Source organism: Salvia splendens, chromosome 4 (genome assembly GCF_004379255.2).
Source record: "Salvia splendens isolate huo1 chromosome 4, SspV2, whole genome shotgun sequence".
Lineage (NCBI taxonomy): Eukaryota > Viridiplantae > Streptophyta > Magnoliopsida > Lamiales > Lamiaceae > Salvia > Salvia splendens.
The window spans coordinates 17054970-17072649 of record NC_056035.1 but is presented as its reverse complement, the minus strand read 5'-3'; the positions used below and the strand labels follow the sequence as shown (position 1 = coordinate 17072649).

At 38.6% G+C, this 17680-nt stretch overlaps 1 protein-coding gene and 1 long non-coding RNA gene across 2 annotated transcripts; one reads left to right on the top strand and one right to left on the bottom strand.

Annotated features, from left to right (window-relative positions):
- Nucleotides 1-8056: 8056 nt before the first annotated feature.
- LOC121800461 lies at nucleotides 8057-9396 on the top strand. The gene is made up of 4 exons (XR_006050511.1): nucleotides 8057-8298; nucleotides 8579-8627; nucleotides 8759-8877; nucleotides 9348-9396. It is a non-coding gene; the product is annotated as an uncharacterized LOC121800461 (long non-coding RNA).
- Nucleotides 9397-11890: 2494 nt separating this feature from the next.
- LOC121798911 lies at nucleotides 11891-16020 on the bottom strand. The gene is made up of 5 exons (XM_042198173.1): nucleotides 15325-16020; nucleotides 14806-14923; nucleotides 14120-14472; nucleotides 13636-13734; nucleotides 11891-13431 (listed from the first exon to the last, which is right to left on the bottom strand). The coding sequence occupies exons 1-5, from the start codon at nucleotides 15936-15938 to the stop codon at nucleotides 12216-12218; spliced, it is 2400 nt and encodes a 799-aa protein (XP_042054107.1). The 5' UTR covers nucleotides 15939-16020; the 3' UTR covers nucleotides 11891-12215.
- Nucleotides 16021-17680: the final 1660 nt, after the last annotated feature.

The window sequence follows — 17680 nt, the reverse complement described above, 5'->3', positions numbered from 1 at the left end:
TTAAATATTCGTTGTATAATTTTACAATTTTCAATACAACGAATATTCGGTCTCAATTACCTCGTTTTCTAATTATTTACATTGCGATGATTTTAATTATACCTAATTGAAACTAAAAACATTTTAAAATGAGAATTGATTATAAAATTTGGGGATATTGGAAGTGTCCACTATAGTGGCGGAAACAAATTTTTTAGGCTGTGCACAAAAACTGGGGCGGGGCTATTGGGGTGTCCGCCTTATAGTGGACACTCTAACATGCTAATTTAGTTTTTTTTTTATTAGAGATAACACTATTTTACAAAGCATTTTGTGGACACACACATAAGAGGGGAGAGGCGGAGGCCCTACCAATTAATCTTTTTTATTTCTTCTTTTTCTATTGTCAAATTTATTAAAATTGTTGAAAATAATGTTTAGCCTTTACTAAGCTAATGATGCTGATGACCAAATTGTTGAAGGTGGGAAGAATAAGATGGAGTGAAATTGCATAAAGAAATGAAAAATAATGAAATTTGGCCGCAAAAGATGTGCTTAATTGAGAATACAAAATACTAAAAATAATTTTTACATTAATCTAATGATATAAACTTAAAAAAATAGACTCAATGAGAGCTTCTATCAATAATTTTTTTTCAACTTTCACCCCTGAAAACGCACATATATACGATGATGGTGAAAAAGTGAGGTTTCCAGAGCAAGAAGGAAATTTAGGGTTTGTAATGCCCTAGAAGGTGGTGCTGGTGGATGCAGCGCATGTTACTCTTTTTGCGAGTTTTAGAGATGCAGTTTGCGATATCCCAATGAAAACTCATCATTTTTATGTAAAGCCTCTGATTATTTAATTTGTTTCAAACTTAGGGTTTTTAAGCATCATATCTAGGGTTTCCACCATTACTTTTGGGACCACTTCTCCAATATCGCCATGTTTCTTCTTTCTTCTTAATGAAAATCAATAATATATTACCCAGCACAATGAAACGCAATATTTTTATCATTTTGAAATCAGCCAACATCTCAGCAAAGAATAAGGTCAGAAAGTGACAATTAAACATTATGAGAAGCATAGTAAACTTTTTTTTTTGTAACATAAACAGTTGTAAATTGTGATGCGGTGAGCGTAGCCCTTCGATTTCAACAAAGTAAATTGATACCCTGGCCTTAAATTTACTCTAATTAAATTTTACCTCTATCAGAAAGGTAGAGTCATCATTCCAAGTTAAAGTGTGACTGTGTGAGACTGAATTCTTGAATCTAATGGTACAATCGATGATATTAAGAAGTGCAGAAAGTTATGGCTTATTATTCTAAGTGCCTTTCACAAAACAGTCCATGTTAATTGAGATTAGAGATCCTTCTCAAGGAATTGCATCTCATCATAACTGATTGCACAGTGACCAAAAAATAACCTTCAAGTTTGCAATTTATCATCAACCAAAAAAAATTGGAAAAGTACCCATTCCGATGGGTGCAGCTATATAATTATAGCAACAAATCAATAAGTAGAATGAATACAGTCACACATATGGAACAAAAGCAAGCAAATAGAATGATGAGTTACATAACACCTTAGTAATAAATTAAGGAGATAGCATAGAAGACCAAAGACTGACTACTTACATAGTTTCAAACATGTTTTGGCATTCAAATGAGCAATTATCTGATCAAATTCTATCCAGCTTCAACATAATCAGCTCACGGAACATTCCCACAAACTGATAAACATACACAGTTAAATAGGAGACAGAAAGTGAGGGTTTTGGTCATTGTTCTATGTATCTGTAATTCCTCAGTTTGACTTTTAAAGCACATTCAAACAAAAAACTCGCTTACAAGCCATAGTAAATAGACCAAGGAAAAAAGAATTTCATAAATTATCATCTCTAAAAGAGAATATTTTCCTGAGCTACATATAAAAATCATCTCTCTTTCAATTCATCACAGCTACCACAAAAACACTAGCTAATCAGCAAAAGAAACCAATTAAACTCAAAGACATCTACAACTCACACCTCAAATTAACATTCAAATCATATTATAACAAACTGATACGAAGTGATACTATTGCACAAGATATATGTATCCAAAATACGAAAACATTCTTAGAAATCAAATGATAGAAAGTGGGATGTGGATGAAAAATGAGCAGAAGCATACAATCAATCGCTGGATCTACACACGAGAGCTCACCGGAACTCTTCAAGTGTCTTCTATTTCAGAATGTGGAAAATTTGTGAGCATAATATTATTGCCCAAGTCGGAGGCCCAATGTATTGTGGCAGCCCAACACCCTATTCCTAGGGCTGGAAAATCGTGAGGGTTGGGTTGATATTGAGTAAACTTAACACATGTCAAACCCTAACCCAACCTAAAATCATCATGCTTTTATTTGGTCCCAACCTATTAACTTCTTGCTTGTTAGTATTGGGTTTTCGTGTCATGTCAAAAATTGATAGTCCTACCATTAACGTTAGTACGTACTTTACTATACAATTTAGCTTGACACGACATGACCTAAACATGATATTACACATTAAATATGATATTACATAATTAAAACGTGTTACAACATGATTAAAACTTTATCACGATTTAGATCTACAAAAGGAGTTACGGGGGTTATAAGCCCTCGTCTACAAAAGGAAGATCTGTGTAAAAGGTAATTCATGGATTCATATGAGTATGCCTATGATCTCCTTTCATCTGATTTGTTGTCCGTCCTTAAATAGATTTAATTACAAGAATTAACTTGTAAATATTCGAAAGTTCCTATGAATATGTCGACTATGTCGAAGAACCATATGTAATTCAAGAACAACTTGTGGGTAAGCTTCTTGAATATGAGAAACGTTATTGAGAAACATGAAATACATTATGAATTTGAACATCACAAGGCAAATTTTGAGTTGGGTAATCAATATCATTCTTATTCACTGTAAATAGATGATAGGATTACAAGTTATATAGAAAGCTAGATATGTACAAAAAAAGGAAAACATAATTTACATTGATTGCTTCCTTTATTTTAGGCTAAATATATTCCCGTATCTTCTCTTGATTTCCCGTGATATTCTCCGATATCTTTCAATATCTTCTAACACTCCCCCTCAAGCTATGTAACGGGATTGCCGATACTTAGCTTGCACAATACATCTTGGAATGACTTTGAGTTCACTGCCTTCGTCAATATATCAGCCAGTTGATCTTCAGACTTGACATAAGGCATCTCCACCACTTTTGCCTCAAGGTTCTCTTTTATGAAGTGTCGATCTACCTCCACATGTTTGGTTCTGTCATGTTGGACCGGATTTTCTGAGATACTAATGGCCGCCTTATTGTCACAAAAGAGTCTGCATGGATGGGTTGGCCGTAGGCCTAGTTCTGTCATCACTCTCCTTAGCCATAATATCTCCGTTAATCCACTTTTAATTCCTCTGAATTCTGCCTCGGCACTCGAAAGGGCTACCACCTTCTGTTTCTTGCTTCTCCATGACACAAGGTTCCCTCCTACAAAAGTAAAGTACCCAGCAGTTGACTTTCGGTCGTTTGGGTTACTTGCCCAGTCTCCATCAGTAAAACCGTGTATCTCCATGTGTCCATGTTTCTCGAACATAAGTCCGTGTTCTGCGGTTCCTTTCAAGTATCGAATAATCCTCATGACTGCCTCCCAGTGCTCTTCCTGTGGCGCATGCATAAATTGGCTTACCACCCCGACTGAGTAGGCGATATCTGGTCTGGTATGAGAAAGGTAGATCAGTTTTCCAACCAATCGTTGGTATCTCCCCCTGTCTGTCTGCTTCGCACCTTCCTTCATCTGTAATCCATGGTTCTGAACCATAGGAGTGTCTGCCGGCTTACAATCAATCATCCCAATTTCTGCCAATAAGTCCAGTATATACTTCCTCTGATTTATGAAGATTCCCTTCTTCGACCTGAGTACCTCTATTCCTAAGAAGTATTTAAGAAGGCCTAGGTCCTTCATCTCAAACTTCTTGAAAAGATTCTTTCTTAATTCAGCTATCTCATCTTTGTCATCTCCTGTAATGATCATATCGTCTACATAGATAATCAGGCACGTGATCTTCCCGTTCCTCTTCTTAATAAACAGAGTGTGGTCGGAATTACTCTGGGTATAATCATACTTCTTCATCACCTCGGTAAATCTTCCAAACCATGCTCTCGGAGACTGCTTTAGTCCGTACAGTGTCTTCTGAAGTTTGCATACCTCCCCTGTACCAAACTCACTCGCGAACCCGGGTGGGGGTTCCATGTAAACAGGCTTCGGCAGTTCCCCATGCAGGAAAGCGTTCGTCACATCGAACTGGTGTAGTGGCCAATCCTTGTTCGCCGCAACTGAAAATAATACTCTCACAGTGTTGATCTTCGCTACCGGTGAGAAAGTCTCAGCGTAGTCAACCCCATATGTCTGGGTATACCCCTTTGCTACTAGCCGTGCTTTATATCGTTCAACTGTGCCATCTGGTTTTCTCTTGATTGTGAATACCCATCTGCACCCAACAGTCCTTGCTCCTTCTGGTAACTTCCCTTTTTCCCATGTACTGTTCTTCATAAGTGCTTTCATCTCGGTAAGCATTGCTTCCTTCCACTTCTTATGTCTCATTGCCTCTTCTGCTGACTGTGGGATTTCCTCCTCTTCATATAGTGCAGCTTCAAATGCACGCGCCATTTTAGTCAGATTCCCTTGTACAAAATTTGCTACTCCATAGCGACTTCTCTTCCCAATTTTCTCGGGTGAGTATCGTTTGGGAGGGACTCCCCTCGTAGTCCTATTAGGGAGCACATACTGCCCTGTGTCACCATCAACTGTGTTGTCCTCGTTTACAGGTTCTGTATCGCCAGGGTCAGTGGTAACTGTATTCTCGACAAGACTTGGTTCAGAAGTTACCTCGGATATCATCGGAGAGGGATTGCCTGGGCTTGGATGAGATGACTCTTGTGGTGAGACGTGCTCGGCGGCAGTAACTATCTCTGGTTCTGTTAGATCCTCAATCGAGGAGCTTGGAACTGGCACGACCCAACTTAGGTAGTCCGTTGTACCACCTGGATCACTCTCCCCCTGACTACTAAGGTGGGTATGGTAGAAGAATTCGGTTTCCAAAAAATTGCAGTTCATGGTCATGGTAATTTTCTTGGTAAGTGGGTCAAAGCAACGATAACCCTTTTGGTTCATCCCATATCCTACGAACACACATTTAGTGGCACATGGTGAAAGTTTGGTTCGCTCATGTTTAGGAATATGGGTGTAGACAGTGCAGCCAAAGACTCTGGGTTGGAGGTTCAAGTGTTCGGGGATGTTGGCTTGCTTGGATAACATGTCAAGGGGGGGTTTTCATATGAAGGATTTTAGTGGGTAGGCGGTTAATGAGATAAACTGAGGCGGCAACTGCTTCTGGCCAAAAAAAATTTGGAACCTTAGATTCGATCATGAGGGCTCGGGTCATTTCTAGAATAGTTCTATTTTTTCTCTCCGCTACCCCATTTTGTTCTGGTGTATATGCACAGGAAGTTTGATGGATTATACCGTTATCCCTACAAAATTGGTTCATGGTGCCGTTTAAAAATTCCCTCCCATTATCTGACCTAAGTGTTTTGATAGTGGTATGGTATTGTGTTTGAACAAGTTTAAAGAAAGCGGTAAATCTATCAAATACTTCAGATTTATGTTTCAAGAAATAGATCCACGTCATTCTAGTGCAGTCATCAATAAACAACACAAAATAACGAAAGCTATTCCCCCCAATAACCGGTGCCGGCCCCCACACATCAGAATGTACTAAAAAAAACATAGATTTCATACGAGTGTTTGTTGGTCTAAAAGATTGTCTGTGGCTCTTGGCCAAAACACAAGTCTCACAAGCAAAATTAGATGGAAAAGAAAGGTTTGGATAAAGTAATTTAAAGTAACCCGGAGAGGGGTGTCCTAGTCTTCGGTGCCAGAGCCAAGTTTCCTGTTTTGTGGATCCGTGAGCCAGCATCGCACTGCCATGTTGGGCTATCTCGTCCACGTAATAGAGCCCATCTTTCTCAGTGCCACGCCCAAGTATCCTCCTCGTCTGAATATCCTGTAGAATACAAAAGTCGGGATGCATCAGAAGAGTACAATTTAATTCCTTAGTCACATGACTAATAGACATAAGCCGTTGAGACAATGTAGGAACATATAAGCAGTTCGTGAGTCTTAGAGTTGGGGATATCTGAATTGTGCCCGCCCCAACAACAGTAATCAATTCCCCATTAGCTGTTCTTATGTAGGTTTTTGTCACTTCACTAAAGCTAACAAAATCATCTTTTTCGGGAGTCATGGTACCAGTTGCTCCACAGTCAAAAATCCAACCCTTCAATTTTCTATCAGATACATAGTGAACATGGAATGCAGCGGAAATTAAGGGGGCAAACTGATTTTTAGACACAAAATTCGGGGTATTTTCGGAAATTAGGGAAATTCTGGACTTAATTTCAAATTTATCATAGTCTGGGGACTGACATGAAATAAGGTGGGGTCTTTTTTGATATTTTTCGTTTTTAAAGGGGGTGAGGTGATATTGAGTAAAAGCTGATTTAGGGTTTGGTTTTAACCCAAACCCTTTACCTCTACCCTCCTCGGCGCCGCTCCTCGATTCCGTCCGTTCCGCAAAATTTCCGGCGCCTCGAACGTTGCCGCCGGCTGACTGACCCTCCAATCGGACCCCGGCACCCTGTCCAGTGTTTTCCCCTTCGCTTTTCCGTGGGTTCCCTTCACCGCCTATCCCGACGGCCATTTTCGCCGGGGCCGTCGCTGCTCTCGCCTTTTGCCGTTCCTCCCACCACTCTGGGTACCCCACACGCTTGAAACATGTCTCCCATGTGTGTTTCTATTTTCCACAGTGTGAACACCATAATTTGGAGGTGTCCGGTCGATTGGAGCGGTTGGGAGCGCCGGTGCGCGGCGGTGGAGGCCCGTTTCGGTTCGTGGGGCGCTGACTCTGGGCGGCGAGCCCTTGTCCGATCTCCCCCCCAAATGATGAATCGGCCGATCCAGGTGCTCCTACGGTTGGTGGAGAGGACGCCGGTGGCATGATGTTTAATCGAGCCGCCTCCTTCTTCACCATGCCGTAGGCAGCCTCGACTGATGGGGTCGGATCTTCCTTCAGAATTTCTCGCCTGATGGAGTCATACTCGTGATTCAGTCCCGTTAGGAACTTGATTAACCGCTTCTCGGTTGAATGCACTCGGAATTGGTCGATTCCTTTATCGCAACAACTGATCGGCTGTTTTTGGCATCGATCGATGTTAATCCACAGCCCGTGGATTTTTCGGTAGTATGTTTCCAGATCCATGTTGCCTTGTTTGATGTATATTGCTTGTTCTTCCAGGTTGTAGATGAGGTACCGATCTGCTTTGTTCTCGAATGTCACCGCAAGGCTGTCCCACAGTGCTTTGGATGTTTGATGGTGTGCGAAATCGGAGATGATATCGTCTTCGATATTGTCAACGATCCACGAGAACACTACCAGGTCGTTCTCTTCCCATTCGTCGAACCCTTTACTCCCTAGGTTCGGCGGCTCGTTTCGGATGTATGAGTAGGCTCCTCGGCCTCCAATTTTCACTTTGATCAATCGTGACCAAAGGGGGTAATTTCTTCCATTCAATTTGAATGCAACAGTAATTCCCTTACTGTTTCTCAGGCTCGTAATCGGCTGTTCTGTGGCTGTTTTTGTATCTTCTGCCTCTGACAATTTGATGCAGGATTATGGTTTGCTCGGTTGGTTTTTGGCTGGAATTGGTCGGGAAAGGTATATTGGCTATGATGAAACGTTTCTGAGCCAAGGATCGATCTGCTCTGAGGCCATATTAGACGGTATTAGACGTAGGGTTGGGTAATCAATATCATTCTTATTCACTGTAAATAGATGATAGGATTACAAGTTATATAGAAAGCTAGATATGTACAAAAAAAAGGAAAACATAATTTACATTGATTGCTTCCTTTATTTTAGGCTAAATATATTCTCGTATCTTCTCTTGATTTCCCGTGATATTCTCCGATATCTTTCAATATCTTCTAACAAAATAGATTTAATTACAAGAATTAACTTGTAAATATTCGAAAGTTCCTATGAATATGTCGACTATGTCGAAGAACCATATGTAATTCAAGAACAACTTGTGGGTAAGCTTCTTGAATATGAGAAACGTTATTGAGAAACATGAAATACATTATGAATTTGAACATCACAAGGCAAATTTTGATTTGCACTCCAGCTTCTCTCTGGATTTCATCCGGTCCACATTCTTCAGGTAAATTTTGATTGCTAAATAGTTGTTGTTGGTTTCAATGTTAACACTTTTCTTTCTAAAATTGTTTATTTCAAATTTATTGTATTTTGCATTTGGAAATTAGTCCTTTTTTGGAGTAGTTAAATTGATTACACATCTATTGTTTGTCTAAATGGTTGACCTAAATTGCTTATGTTAGTGGATCGTTATGTTCTTTCCATGAAATGCAAAATAAACTTGGCATTTATGTTTCAAATACTCATTTTCCTTTTGTCTTTCTTATATTGTTTTATTTTTGCAGGGAAACAATTCATGTCATAGCTTATGAATTTCACGCTCGGTCTATCATGGTTAGTTAAATATGTCTTGTAGTTATTGCTTATCCTGGTTAGCTGAATTATAACTGTATGGACTATGTTGTTATGGATTAGCATTTGCTTATAGTGCTTTATATTTTTTGTTTGAAATTCAAATGATGTAGGATCCAAAAGTAAGAACCAAGCAATACTCAAAGTGAGTTTTGCATCGGTGGCAGGGATAGTTTTGTGCAACAAAAGCTATCTGTGTTATGCTTCAAGTCCGGGAGAAGCTGATCCTCAGGTATATTTGCTCGAAATTAGAATGTCACAAATCATCAATCACTATTTTTGAATAATGAATCATATCAGATTGTAGGCTTCTGGTGCTTGGTTTAGCTGAACTGAATATATAGCTCTTAAGATCTTAAAGGTAGTTGTGGTTCTTATTCAGTCCATAAATGTGGTTCTTATGATCAACTCCTCTAGCCTTGCAGTTGGTACAACTGAAAGATGCAGATGAGATATCATTGTAAACAGACATTTTTCATCTTCTACATTTTAACAGCTTCAGTTTTGTTTCATGCAATATATTAATTCGCAATCAATTTTCATTTTTTATAGCTGATCTATGCACCATAAAATGCTTTGAAGTTGTATTTGACCCTAGATTCTGAACTTGTTCATGTTTATTCTTTGTAGTCTGGCATAATATAACATTTATACAATTCTTTGCTAGGACTTACTAATACAGACATTTTGTTCTAGATGCAGACAGGTCTACATATTCAGTATCTCCTCAAGATTGTGGTGTTGAGAAGGTAGTTGGCCATAGCTTTGCTTTGGTCTAAGACAACTATCAATGGTAAATAATTTCTTCAATTAGATCGCTCTTGCTCTCTCGGTATGGTTATATCGACCCTTGCTTATATTGAAGTTTTTCTCTTGCTGGTGAATCCTTCTGAAATTGTACTTTGTGTGTCCCAACTATTCTTCTCTTTTCTCATATGAAGATGGATATCTTGGAGTGCTCAAATAGTTGTGGACGGCTAATGTTGTTGATTTTCCTGCTTGTTTTCTGATAGTTTTTCAGCAGCAGATTTTATATTAGAATCAAAAGATATGCATAACACTAGCCTCGCCTGAATTGACAAATAAGATTGCTCTGCTTTCCTGCATTAAAGGTAACATCTTTTTAAATATGAAGAACTAGTATACATTGTATGGATCATATGAAGTTTCTATCTTGAGAACAATACAATTATACAAGGACCATCTGCAATATGCCCTTTATCTTATTGTTGGTGTTGCTTTTTTTGAATTTGTTCTCTTTGCTGGTCTGTTGGAAAAATGACTCTTTTACAGTATTTTCTGCCTTGCTTTTATTTGTCTCTTTTTCCTATGTGAGATCCATGTAAAGAGCTGAGGAGCTTGCCTTTAGTCATATTAATCTACTTTTGTGGTGTGAAGTCATACATACATTAAGCTTTTGTAGATCTGATGCGAGAGTTTTCGGTGCAGGCAAGGAAGTTGCAGGATAGAGGGTTGCAACCAAGATGGTTCGGGAAGGATGAAGATGGTTGTTACCGATACATGGGAGGATACTAGGAAGCTAGGAAAGATGTGAAAACTAGGACCTTTTTATGAATTGCATTGGAAAATATGTTGGAGACGCAATTTAAAAGCGTCTCCAAATTAATTCACCGACACTTGCTAATTGCATCCTTAAATAGTGTCCCAAATTAACTAAAAAAGCGTCTTTAGATGTGTTTTTTTTTAGTCGGAGATCGTGGATCATATATGACTAAAAAGGAAGTTCGTGTCACAACTTATCGAGGTGTTAATGCTTATGTGGAGGTGTATATACGCAATTGACGTGGAAGATATTATGATTATGTGCTAGAAGTTATATATAGTTGTCCCAACTAAATTGGAAATATGTTAAACAATAATAAAATAATATAAAAGAAATAAGAGAGAGTAAAATAGAAGAGAGAATAAAGTAAGAGTTATGAGATGTTTTGTTTTTTACTCCCTCTCCATCTGTCTCAAGTTATCTGAATCGTATTTCATATTGGGTTGTCCCAAGTTACTTGAGTTATTTCTTTTTTTGGTTAATAACAAAACATCTTATCAAACCTATTTTATTCTTTCTTTTACTTTACTCTCTCTTACTTTATTCTCTCATCTACTTTGTTTAACTCACTAAATACAACTTTTTTAAATCCCGCGTCGAAAAGAAACGCTTCAAGTAACGTGGGACGGAGGGGAGAGAGTATAAAAAAAGAGTAAATCACTCAATTTAGCTGAGACATCCTGAAAAGAAATACTCCATAGTGATAGAAAAGTTAGTGGAAAGTGGTTCCTACTTTTGATATACTATAATAAATGTGAGTAGAGTAGGACAGTAGGTTATAGTGGAATATGAGAACCACCTATAAAAGTGGTAAAAATGATTGAGACATTTATTGGTATATTGACGAAAAAAAATTGACGGACGGAGAAAATATGACTCAATTTAGTTGGGACGGAGGAGTAGTTGGGACATTTAAAATCTCTCAGTGGTCATGAATCTTGAATGCAGTCTTGGGCGCATCCTCCGCAGTGTCGGGCGTACACTCTCAGATCCATCTTGGGGAACCAATCAAGGTGTTCGGTTTGCAAGATTGTATCCCGGATTAAATATGTAGTTTGTTTGATCTATGAGATTCAATATCACAACTCAATCCTAGATGAATAATCATAAGATATTTAGTCAAAGCTACCCCTATGACTAAAATAATCTCACAACTTAATCCTAGATTATATCTTGTTACTATTTTATATAAAAAACCGAACACCACCCTAAGAGCTGCCCAATTACTGAAATTAGATACTAGTACTTGTCTTTAACAACGAAGTTATTCAATGTCCTTTATTGTCTTCTTTTACCAAAACAATTGGACTAGCATAAGGGTTAGTACTATCATGTACAACTTATGCCTTAAGCATATCAATAATCATAATATCTTTGACATTTTCATTTTGAAAAGGGCATACTTGTTAATTGGGAGGTAATAAGTGGGCTCTTGAAATGGATCTTGAAAGTTGTATGCCTAACTCATGCTATAACATGGTTTACAAATGGGCCATAGAAGAGAGAATTTCATAAATTGTCGACGCCTTTGTGTATAACTTGCAATCGCCACTAGGTTATCTATGCTTGTATAAATTGAACACACTCATTTGAATTGAAATTAGACAAAATATTTATTAAAAAAAACATTGCATTCCTCGTGTGCAAGCTCCCTCCCCCACCAAGAAAAGTAGAAAGCAGCTCAACGAATATAACTCGTACGTATTGTATTTCCTGAAAGAGAAAATTGTGTAACAAACATTACAAAATGTGGGCAAGTATAAAAGTTAGAACACCAAACAGGGCATTCATACTGGATGATGGCAAACGAGTCCTCCCCTCATTTAGCACGAGTGAACCAACTCCGTGTTAGTAACATCTCAACCATTCTGGAGGCACTACACCTCCGCAGATGATCAATTTCAAGCATTCAGTTTCACCACTAACATAAGCAGGCCTACTTCACATTTGGAAATAGACCTCTCAGCTCACCTCACAGAGTATTTCCCAACTCATTCTGAGGATCATCATCTCACATTTACCCTTGATCTCCGTGGTTTTTCATCTTCTTTGTAACCTTGTGACCAATCATCCCGTCTTCCTCCTCCTCCTCCTCTCTTGCTGAACGACCCACCTCGTCTGTTGCTTTGGAACTTCGATGAGTTGCCATCTCTGGCATTCATTCCTTGCCGGCCATAGGAAACCTCTCGACTACTTCGATCAAAGCTCTTTGTACTTGAGGATCTACCAAAATCACGCCCTTGTGAGCCTTTCCTGTCATCCATCATGCCACCACGACCCCGGGATGATTTTCCTGGGCGATCTTGACCTCGTCTATCTCTCTGTCTGTCACTCCTATAGCTTAGATCACCATCTGCATCTCTTTCAGCAAAGGAGTCATTAAAATTGGATCTTCCTCCTCTGGTATTTCTAAACTCTAATCTATTAGAGCCTCTTCTGTTTGCTCTGTTATTGTGTCTTATATCTTCATTATCAGAGCCAGAGTCGACTTCTAAGTCATCATCTGAGCCATAAGCCATACTGTTTCGACCTCTTCTCTGCTGTTTTACATCTGCAACATGACTTGATTTCCACTTAGGGTGAACAGGGAGGTCATCATCGGTATCGAAGTCTACTTCAGCTTCCGAATCGGAAAATGTTTGATGATTCATTTGTTTCCTGCCACGTGCTGGGGATTTAGCTTTCCCATGGATGTTCCTGTTATCTTCACAGTTTTCTAGATCTTCAGATTCCGAGTCTGCTTCAAGTTCTGATAAAGCCACTCGAGGAGCCCTATGTACTTCATTTTGGGCAACTAACTCATAACTATCAACATCATCATCGTCTTCATCAAAATCATTGAATCCAACACTAGACCTCGTGGAAGCAGAATCAGAATAATCCATTCCCATGCCCCTTGGAGTTGGAGGTCTGCTCCTTTCTGGACCATTTCCATGACCTCTAGAACTTTCACGAGGAGTCCGCTGGCTAAGAGGAAAGTCTTCATCCAGTTTCTGTGAATCTGCATACTCAAAAGCAGCAACATCTGCTCCGTCAGATTCATTATCATCAAAATCAAAATTCCACGCATTGGAAACATCAGCCCTGGCAGGTTTCTTGTCCATCCTGATGTGAGAACCATGTTGCTTTTCAGGAAAATGATTCTCAGGATATGTATCAGGTGGGCGCTTGTGTTCACAGTGGAAACAATCTGTATTTCTTCGATAGTTTAAGAAATTGCACCTGCACAAGCATCACACAACCAAAACATTAAGCTGTAGAATTTTAAAGCAGTCTCCACTGCTGTTCAAAAGCAATCACTCCTAGTTGCATTTCAGCTTCAAAACTGAAAATGCATCAGGAAATCACAGCTATAAACACTCTCATTTTAATTCTAGCTGAAGCAAAGCATCTGTGTCCAAGAGAGAGAGGGAGAGAGAGAAATACTGGGGGCATTCCCATTCTCCTGGAAGCAATTGTCTCTTTGGACGCTTAGCATCACATTGCAGGCAGACTGTGTTCTTCGCGAAATTCATAAAGTCACACCTGAGAACAAGATAAATATTAGCTAAACAAAATGAAAAAGTAGTTATCCAAGTATCTTCGACAAAAATAAAACACAGCCCACCAGACATTAGGAAAATCTAAGTTAGATCCATATAGCTCTGCTCATACATATGGATCTAATTGACAGAATCCAGAAATGGTGCTGAAATTAAGCTAATTAATTTGCATCGTAGTTCAACAGATCTTGTGTAACCAGAAAAAGCAGATGTCAATAAATCGTATTTGAGCTCATTGCTGAGAATTTAAAGGGGAAAGCACACACAACATATAAATATATTCAGATACTTTACTACAAGAGTATATAAAATTTGGATAATTGGTGCATTTCACAAAAATGGAGAGGGTGAAAGGTTGTAAAACATACTTTGGACAGAGCCAATCCCCCTTTTTCATTTCAATATCATCACGCCCGACTCTTCTCTTTGGAGGGGGAGGTGGTTGCTTCACCTTGGGTGGTGGCTTTTTAATAACAGGAGGGGGGAGATTCGGATCTATTGGAACTGCACTCAGCTTGACTACATCATGGAGCAACTTTCGCACAACGGTCTTTACAGATTTCATCTTCAAAAGGGATCTATTTTCTACTGATCCATCTATTGGATCAAAACCATATGCAAGTAGCATACGCATGACATCCATTGTCCGTGCTTCATCCTCTTTATTAATCAGCAAATATGCTTTCTCACAAGAACCCCTTAGACTGCACGAACTGCAAACCTGATTCATAAAATAGAATAAACGCTGAAATAATGAAGTTGCTGACAAATGGTTAAAATATTGATAAAATTATTTGAGTGTTGTTAAATCCAGGAGCAATTGTAATTCATACAATTCCAACCAAAGGCATCTGGTAACACTGACAGGAAAGACCTACATTCTATTTCATACATTTTCTTCACCAACAATAAAAATACCATAATTTGAGTGGATCTTACCGTCACTATTCTGCCTAAAAATCTCATATAACTTCTTTTTCCATAAAATAATCCTAATTCATAATCAGTCATGCAATAAATAAATTATCGAAATAGCAAGGCTCTATACACTTACATCTCCTTCATCCAGATGGACATATTTCCTTAACAATTTGGCAGAATAGACCACCCTCTTGTCTGGAGTAGGGCATCCATAACCAACTAATAGTTGAAGATCCTGTCTTGACAATGACCTGAAGCAAGCAACACCTCAAAACAAGAACACAAGTGTTTGGGAAAATAACTTGATATCCTAAGTTATACTGCGTCAATCTACTCAACATAAGAGATACAAACAATAAATGAATCCAAATCAATTCAACCCGCCAACTCTTTTCTGCACACTGCCTTGCTACCATACTCTGATTACTAACAAATGGGATGCAAATTGCCTGATTTAATCGGAAATTCATTATAAAATTGAAGCTACCATAAACATAAATATCGTCTTGTCTTCAATCATAAATCAATAAAAGATTTTCACTTTAGCATTCCTAATATCAAGATACTACAAATTTCATCAAACAAGTAAAACAATACAGTACATGAAATGCATTACGAAATGTTATTAAAAATAATGTATTCGAGAGAAAACCTCAAAATGTCAAAGCGATCGCGACCAAAATTGACGAGAGCACCCTGCACAGTCTTGAAATCACGAGCAAAATTTGGGCGTTTATCCTCTTCCGCGGCGGAGCCCGAAACATCAAAGCCGAGGGCTTGCATCATGCCTTCCTCGTCCTTCCTCTTATGATCAAAATAATTCTGGTGCAGCAGCCTCTCCATCAACTCTATCCACTCCGGCCACGGGTGCACCAACTCCACCTTCTTCTTCCCATCACTACTCCCCAGAAAGGTTTCGCTCTTGGCTAATTCCGACTCTAATCCCTCTTGTACCGAATCTCCCGGCGGAGGGTCGGGCGTGGCTTCGGCAGCGGGAGGGTCTTTGTGCTTCTTGGACTCGCGCCAGGCCCGGATTCGGTGGAGGGTCTGGTCTTTCTCTTGGCGGTTTTTATCAATTTCGTCGATTTGTTCGAAGATGAAGCTCATGCGAGCAGAGAGAGAGGCGGGTTTGGCGGGGGATGGAGATTGGGGAGTGGAGGCGGAAGAGAAGTAAAGTGAGTTGGGAATTGGGATTAGAGAGAGGAGATGAATGGAGGGGGGTTTAAAGCAATTGAGGCGCCGGAGAAGGAGATGAGAGAGCGCCATTTTCGTATAAGGGGTGCGGAAATTGGAATAGAGAAGCTATAACAGCGCCATGGGAGAGAGCTTAAACCCTGCTACAATTACAAAGGAGCCACCTCAGATATAAATACGCTATAATTCCTATTTAACACCTTTTTTTTGGAAGGGCTTTGCATAAATAAATCGTGCAACACGATTCTACTTCCAAGTTACGTCCTCCACTGCATTCCATAATTTACAGAAATTGTTTAATCTATAATAGGTATATTTATTTAATATTGTTGAAATTTCAATTAAGTACGCTAATAAAATAATATCATGTTGATTATGTTTATGATTAAAAATAGGGTTGTTAGAGCATCTTAAATATTTATGTTATTTTGGAATTTTGAAGTAGAAGTAGTAATCTATGTTCATTTTATTTAGTCATATCAATATGTTTTATCTAAATTACACACCCCCAATAATATAACATATTTTTAATGAGTTAGGACTATAATTTTGCAACTTATATTTAAAATGGGCTAGCCATTAGGATTGGTGGGTTAAATGGTTTGACTCAAACGGATTGCGGATCAGCCCGATGGATATAAAGTTTTTCTTGTACTTTTGAATTTTATGTGTTGCAATTCATTAGTCTTCTTCAATCTTCATTCCACACATTTCCACTTGGTTCCACACTACCAACTTTCAAGTTCCACCTCGATTCATTCTTTCGTTGTCCAAACATCTGTCACCGCCGGCTTATCGCCGCCAAAGCCAATCAAGACAAAATTTAGAATTAGCCCATCAAAAATTTCAATATATTTAATGTTTTAATGGTGATTTATACTTTCTCCGTCCCATAAAAATATGTGCACTTTCCATTTTCATCTTACCCACAAAAAATGTGCAGTTATCAATTTAATAATATAGGTCTCCCAAGGAATGATATGCTACATACCTTATATAAGCTCCTTATGTGAGCACCACTCTCGTTTGACGTACGTTTAACGTTGTTCGTTTCGATTTATATATTTAGTTTGATTATAATACATTAAAAAATGTTATTGAAGTTTTTAATTTCACACAATTCATAAAAATCAAAGTTTGATTGGCTCGTTTTCTCTATAACTTCAAATAAATTAATAAACGAGCAAATCGAGATTTGATTTTTATGAATTTTGTGAAATTAAAAACTTCAATAACATTTTTTTAATGTATTAGAATCCAACTAAATATATAACGAAACGAACAATGTTAAACGTGCGTCTAACGAGAGTGGTACTCACATAAGGAGCTCACATAAGGTATGTAGCATATCATTTCTCTAGGTCTCACTATCCACTAACACTAATTTAACTACCATTCTCCTCATCTTTCTTATTTTACCAATTTTATCTTAATTCTCGTAACATACTCATTGCTCATATTTTTATGGGATGAAGGGAGCATAAGATATGATTTCTAATTTTCATAAAGAATTGATGATTATCAATGCCAAAATAATGACACGAACATAAGGTTTAATTCAAATTAATTCCTGTAATTTTGATTTATCTTTGGGTCAACCAAGATGAAAGGCACATCTCTAACTATTGAAAACCACAAAATTTAAAAATTTTATGGAATTCTAAAACTTAGAGCATCCACAATAGTGGACGACCCGGCGGACGAGCGACCGGCGTGTCGCTCGTCCGTCGCGCTCGTCCACTATTGCGACCGGCGAGAGTGTCGCGGACGAGCTGGGCAGATGACCCCTCGTCCGTCGGGTTTGTCGCTCGTCC

Bases quoted from the DNA above. Each gene is read 5' to 3' on its own strand.
- LOC121798911 (XM_042198173.1), bottom strand. From the start codon at position 15,938: ATGGCGCTCTCTCATCTCCTTCTCCGGCGCCTCAATTGCTTTAAACCC. The intron at 14,473-14,805 runs GTAAGTGTATAG...TTTATGAATCAG, and splicing joins TCCATCTGGATGAAGGAGAT to GTTTGCAGTTCGTGCAGTCT. The intron at 13,432-13,635 runs GTATTTCTCTCT...ATGCTTGTGCAG, and splicing joins GGAGAATGGGAATGCCCCCA to GTGCAATTTCTTAAACTATC.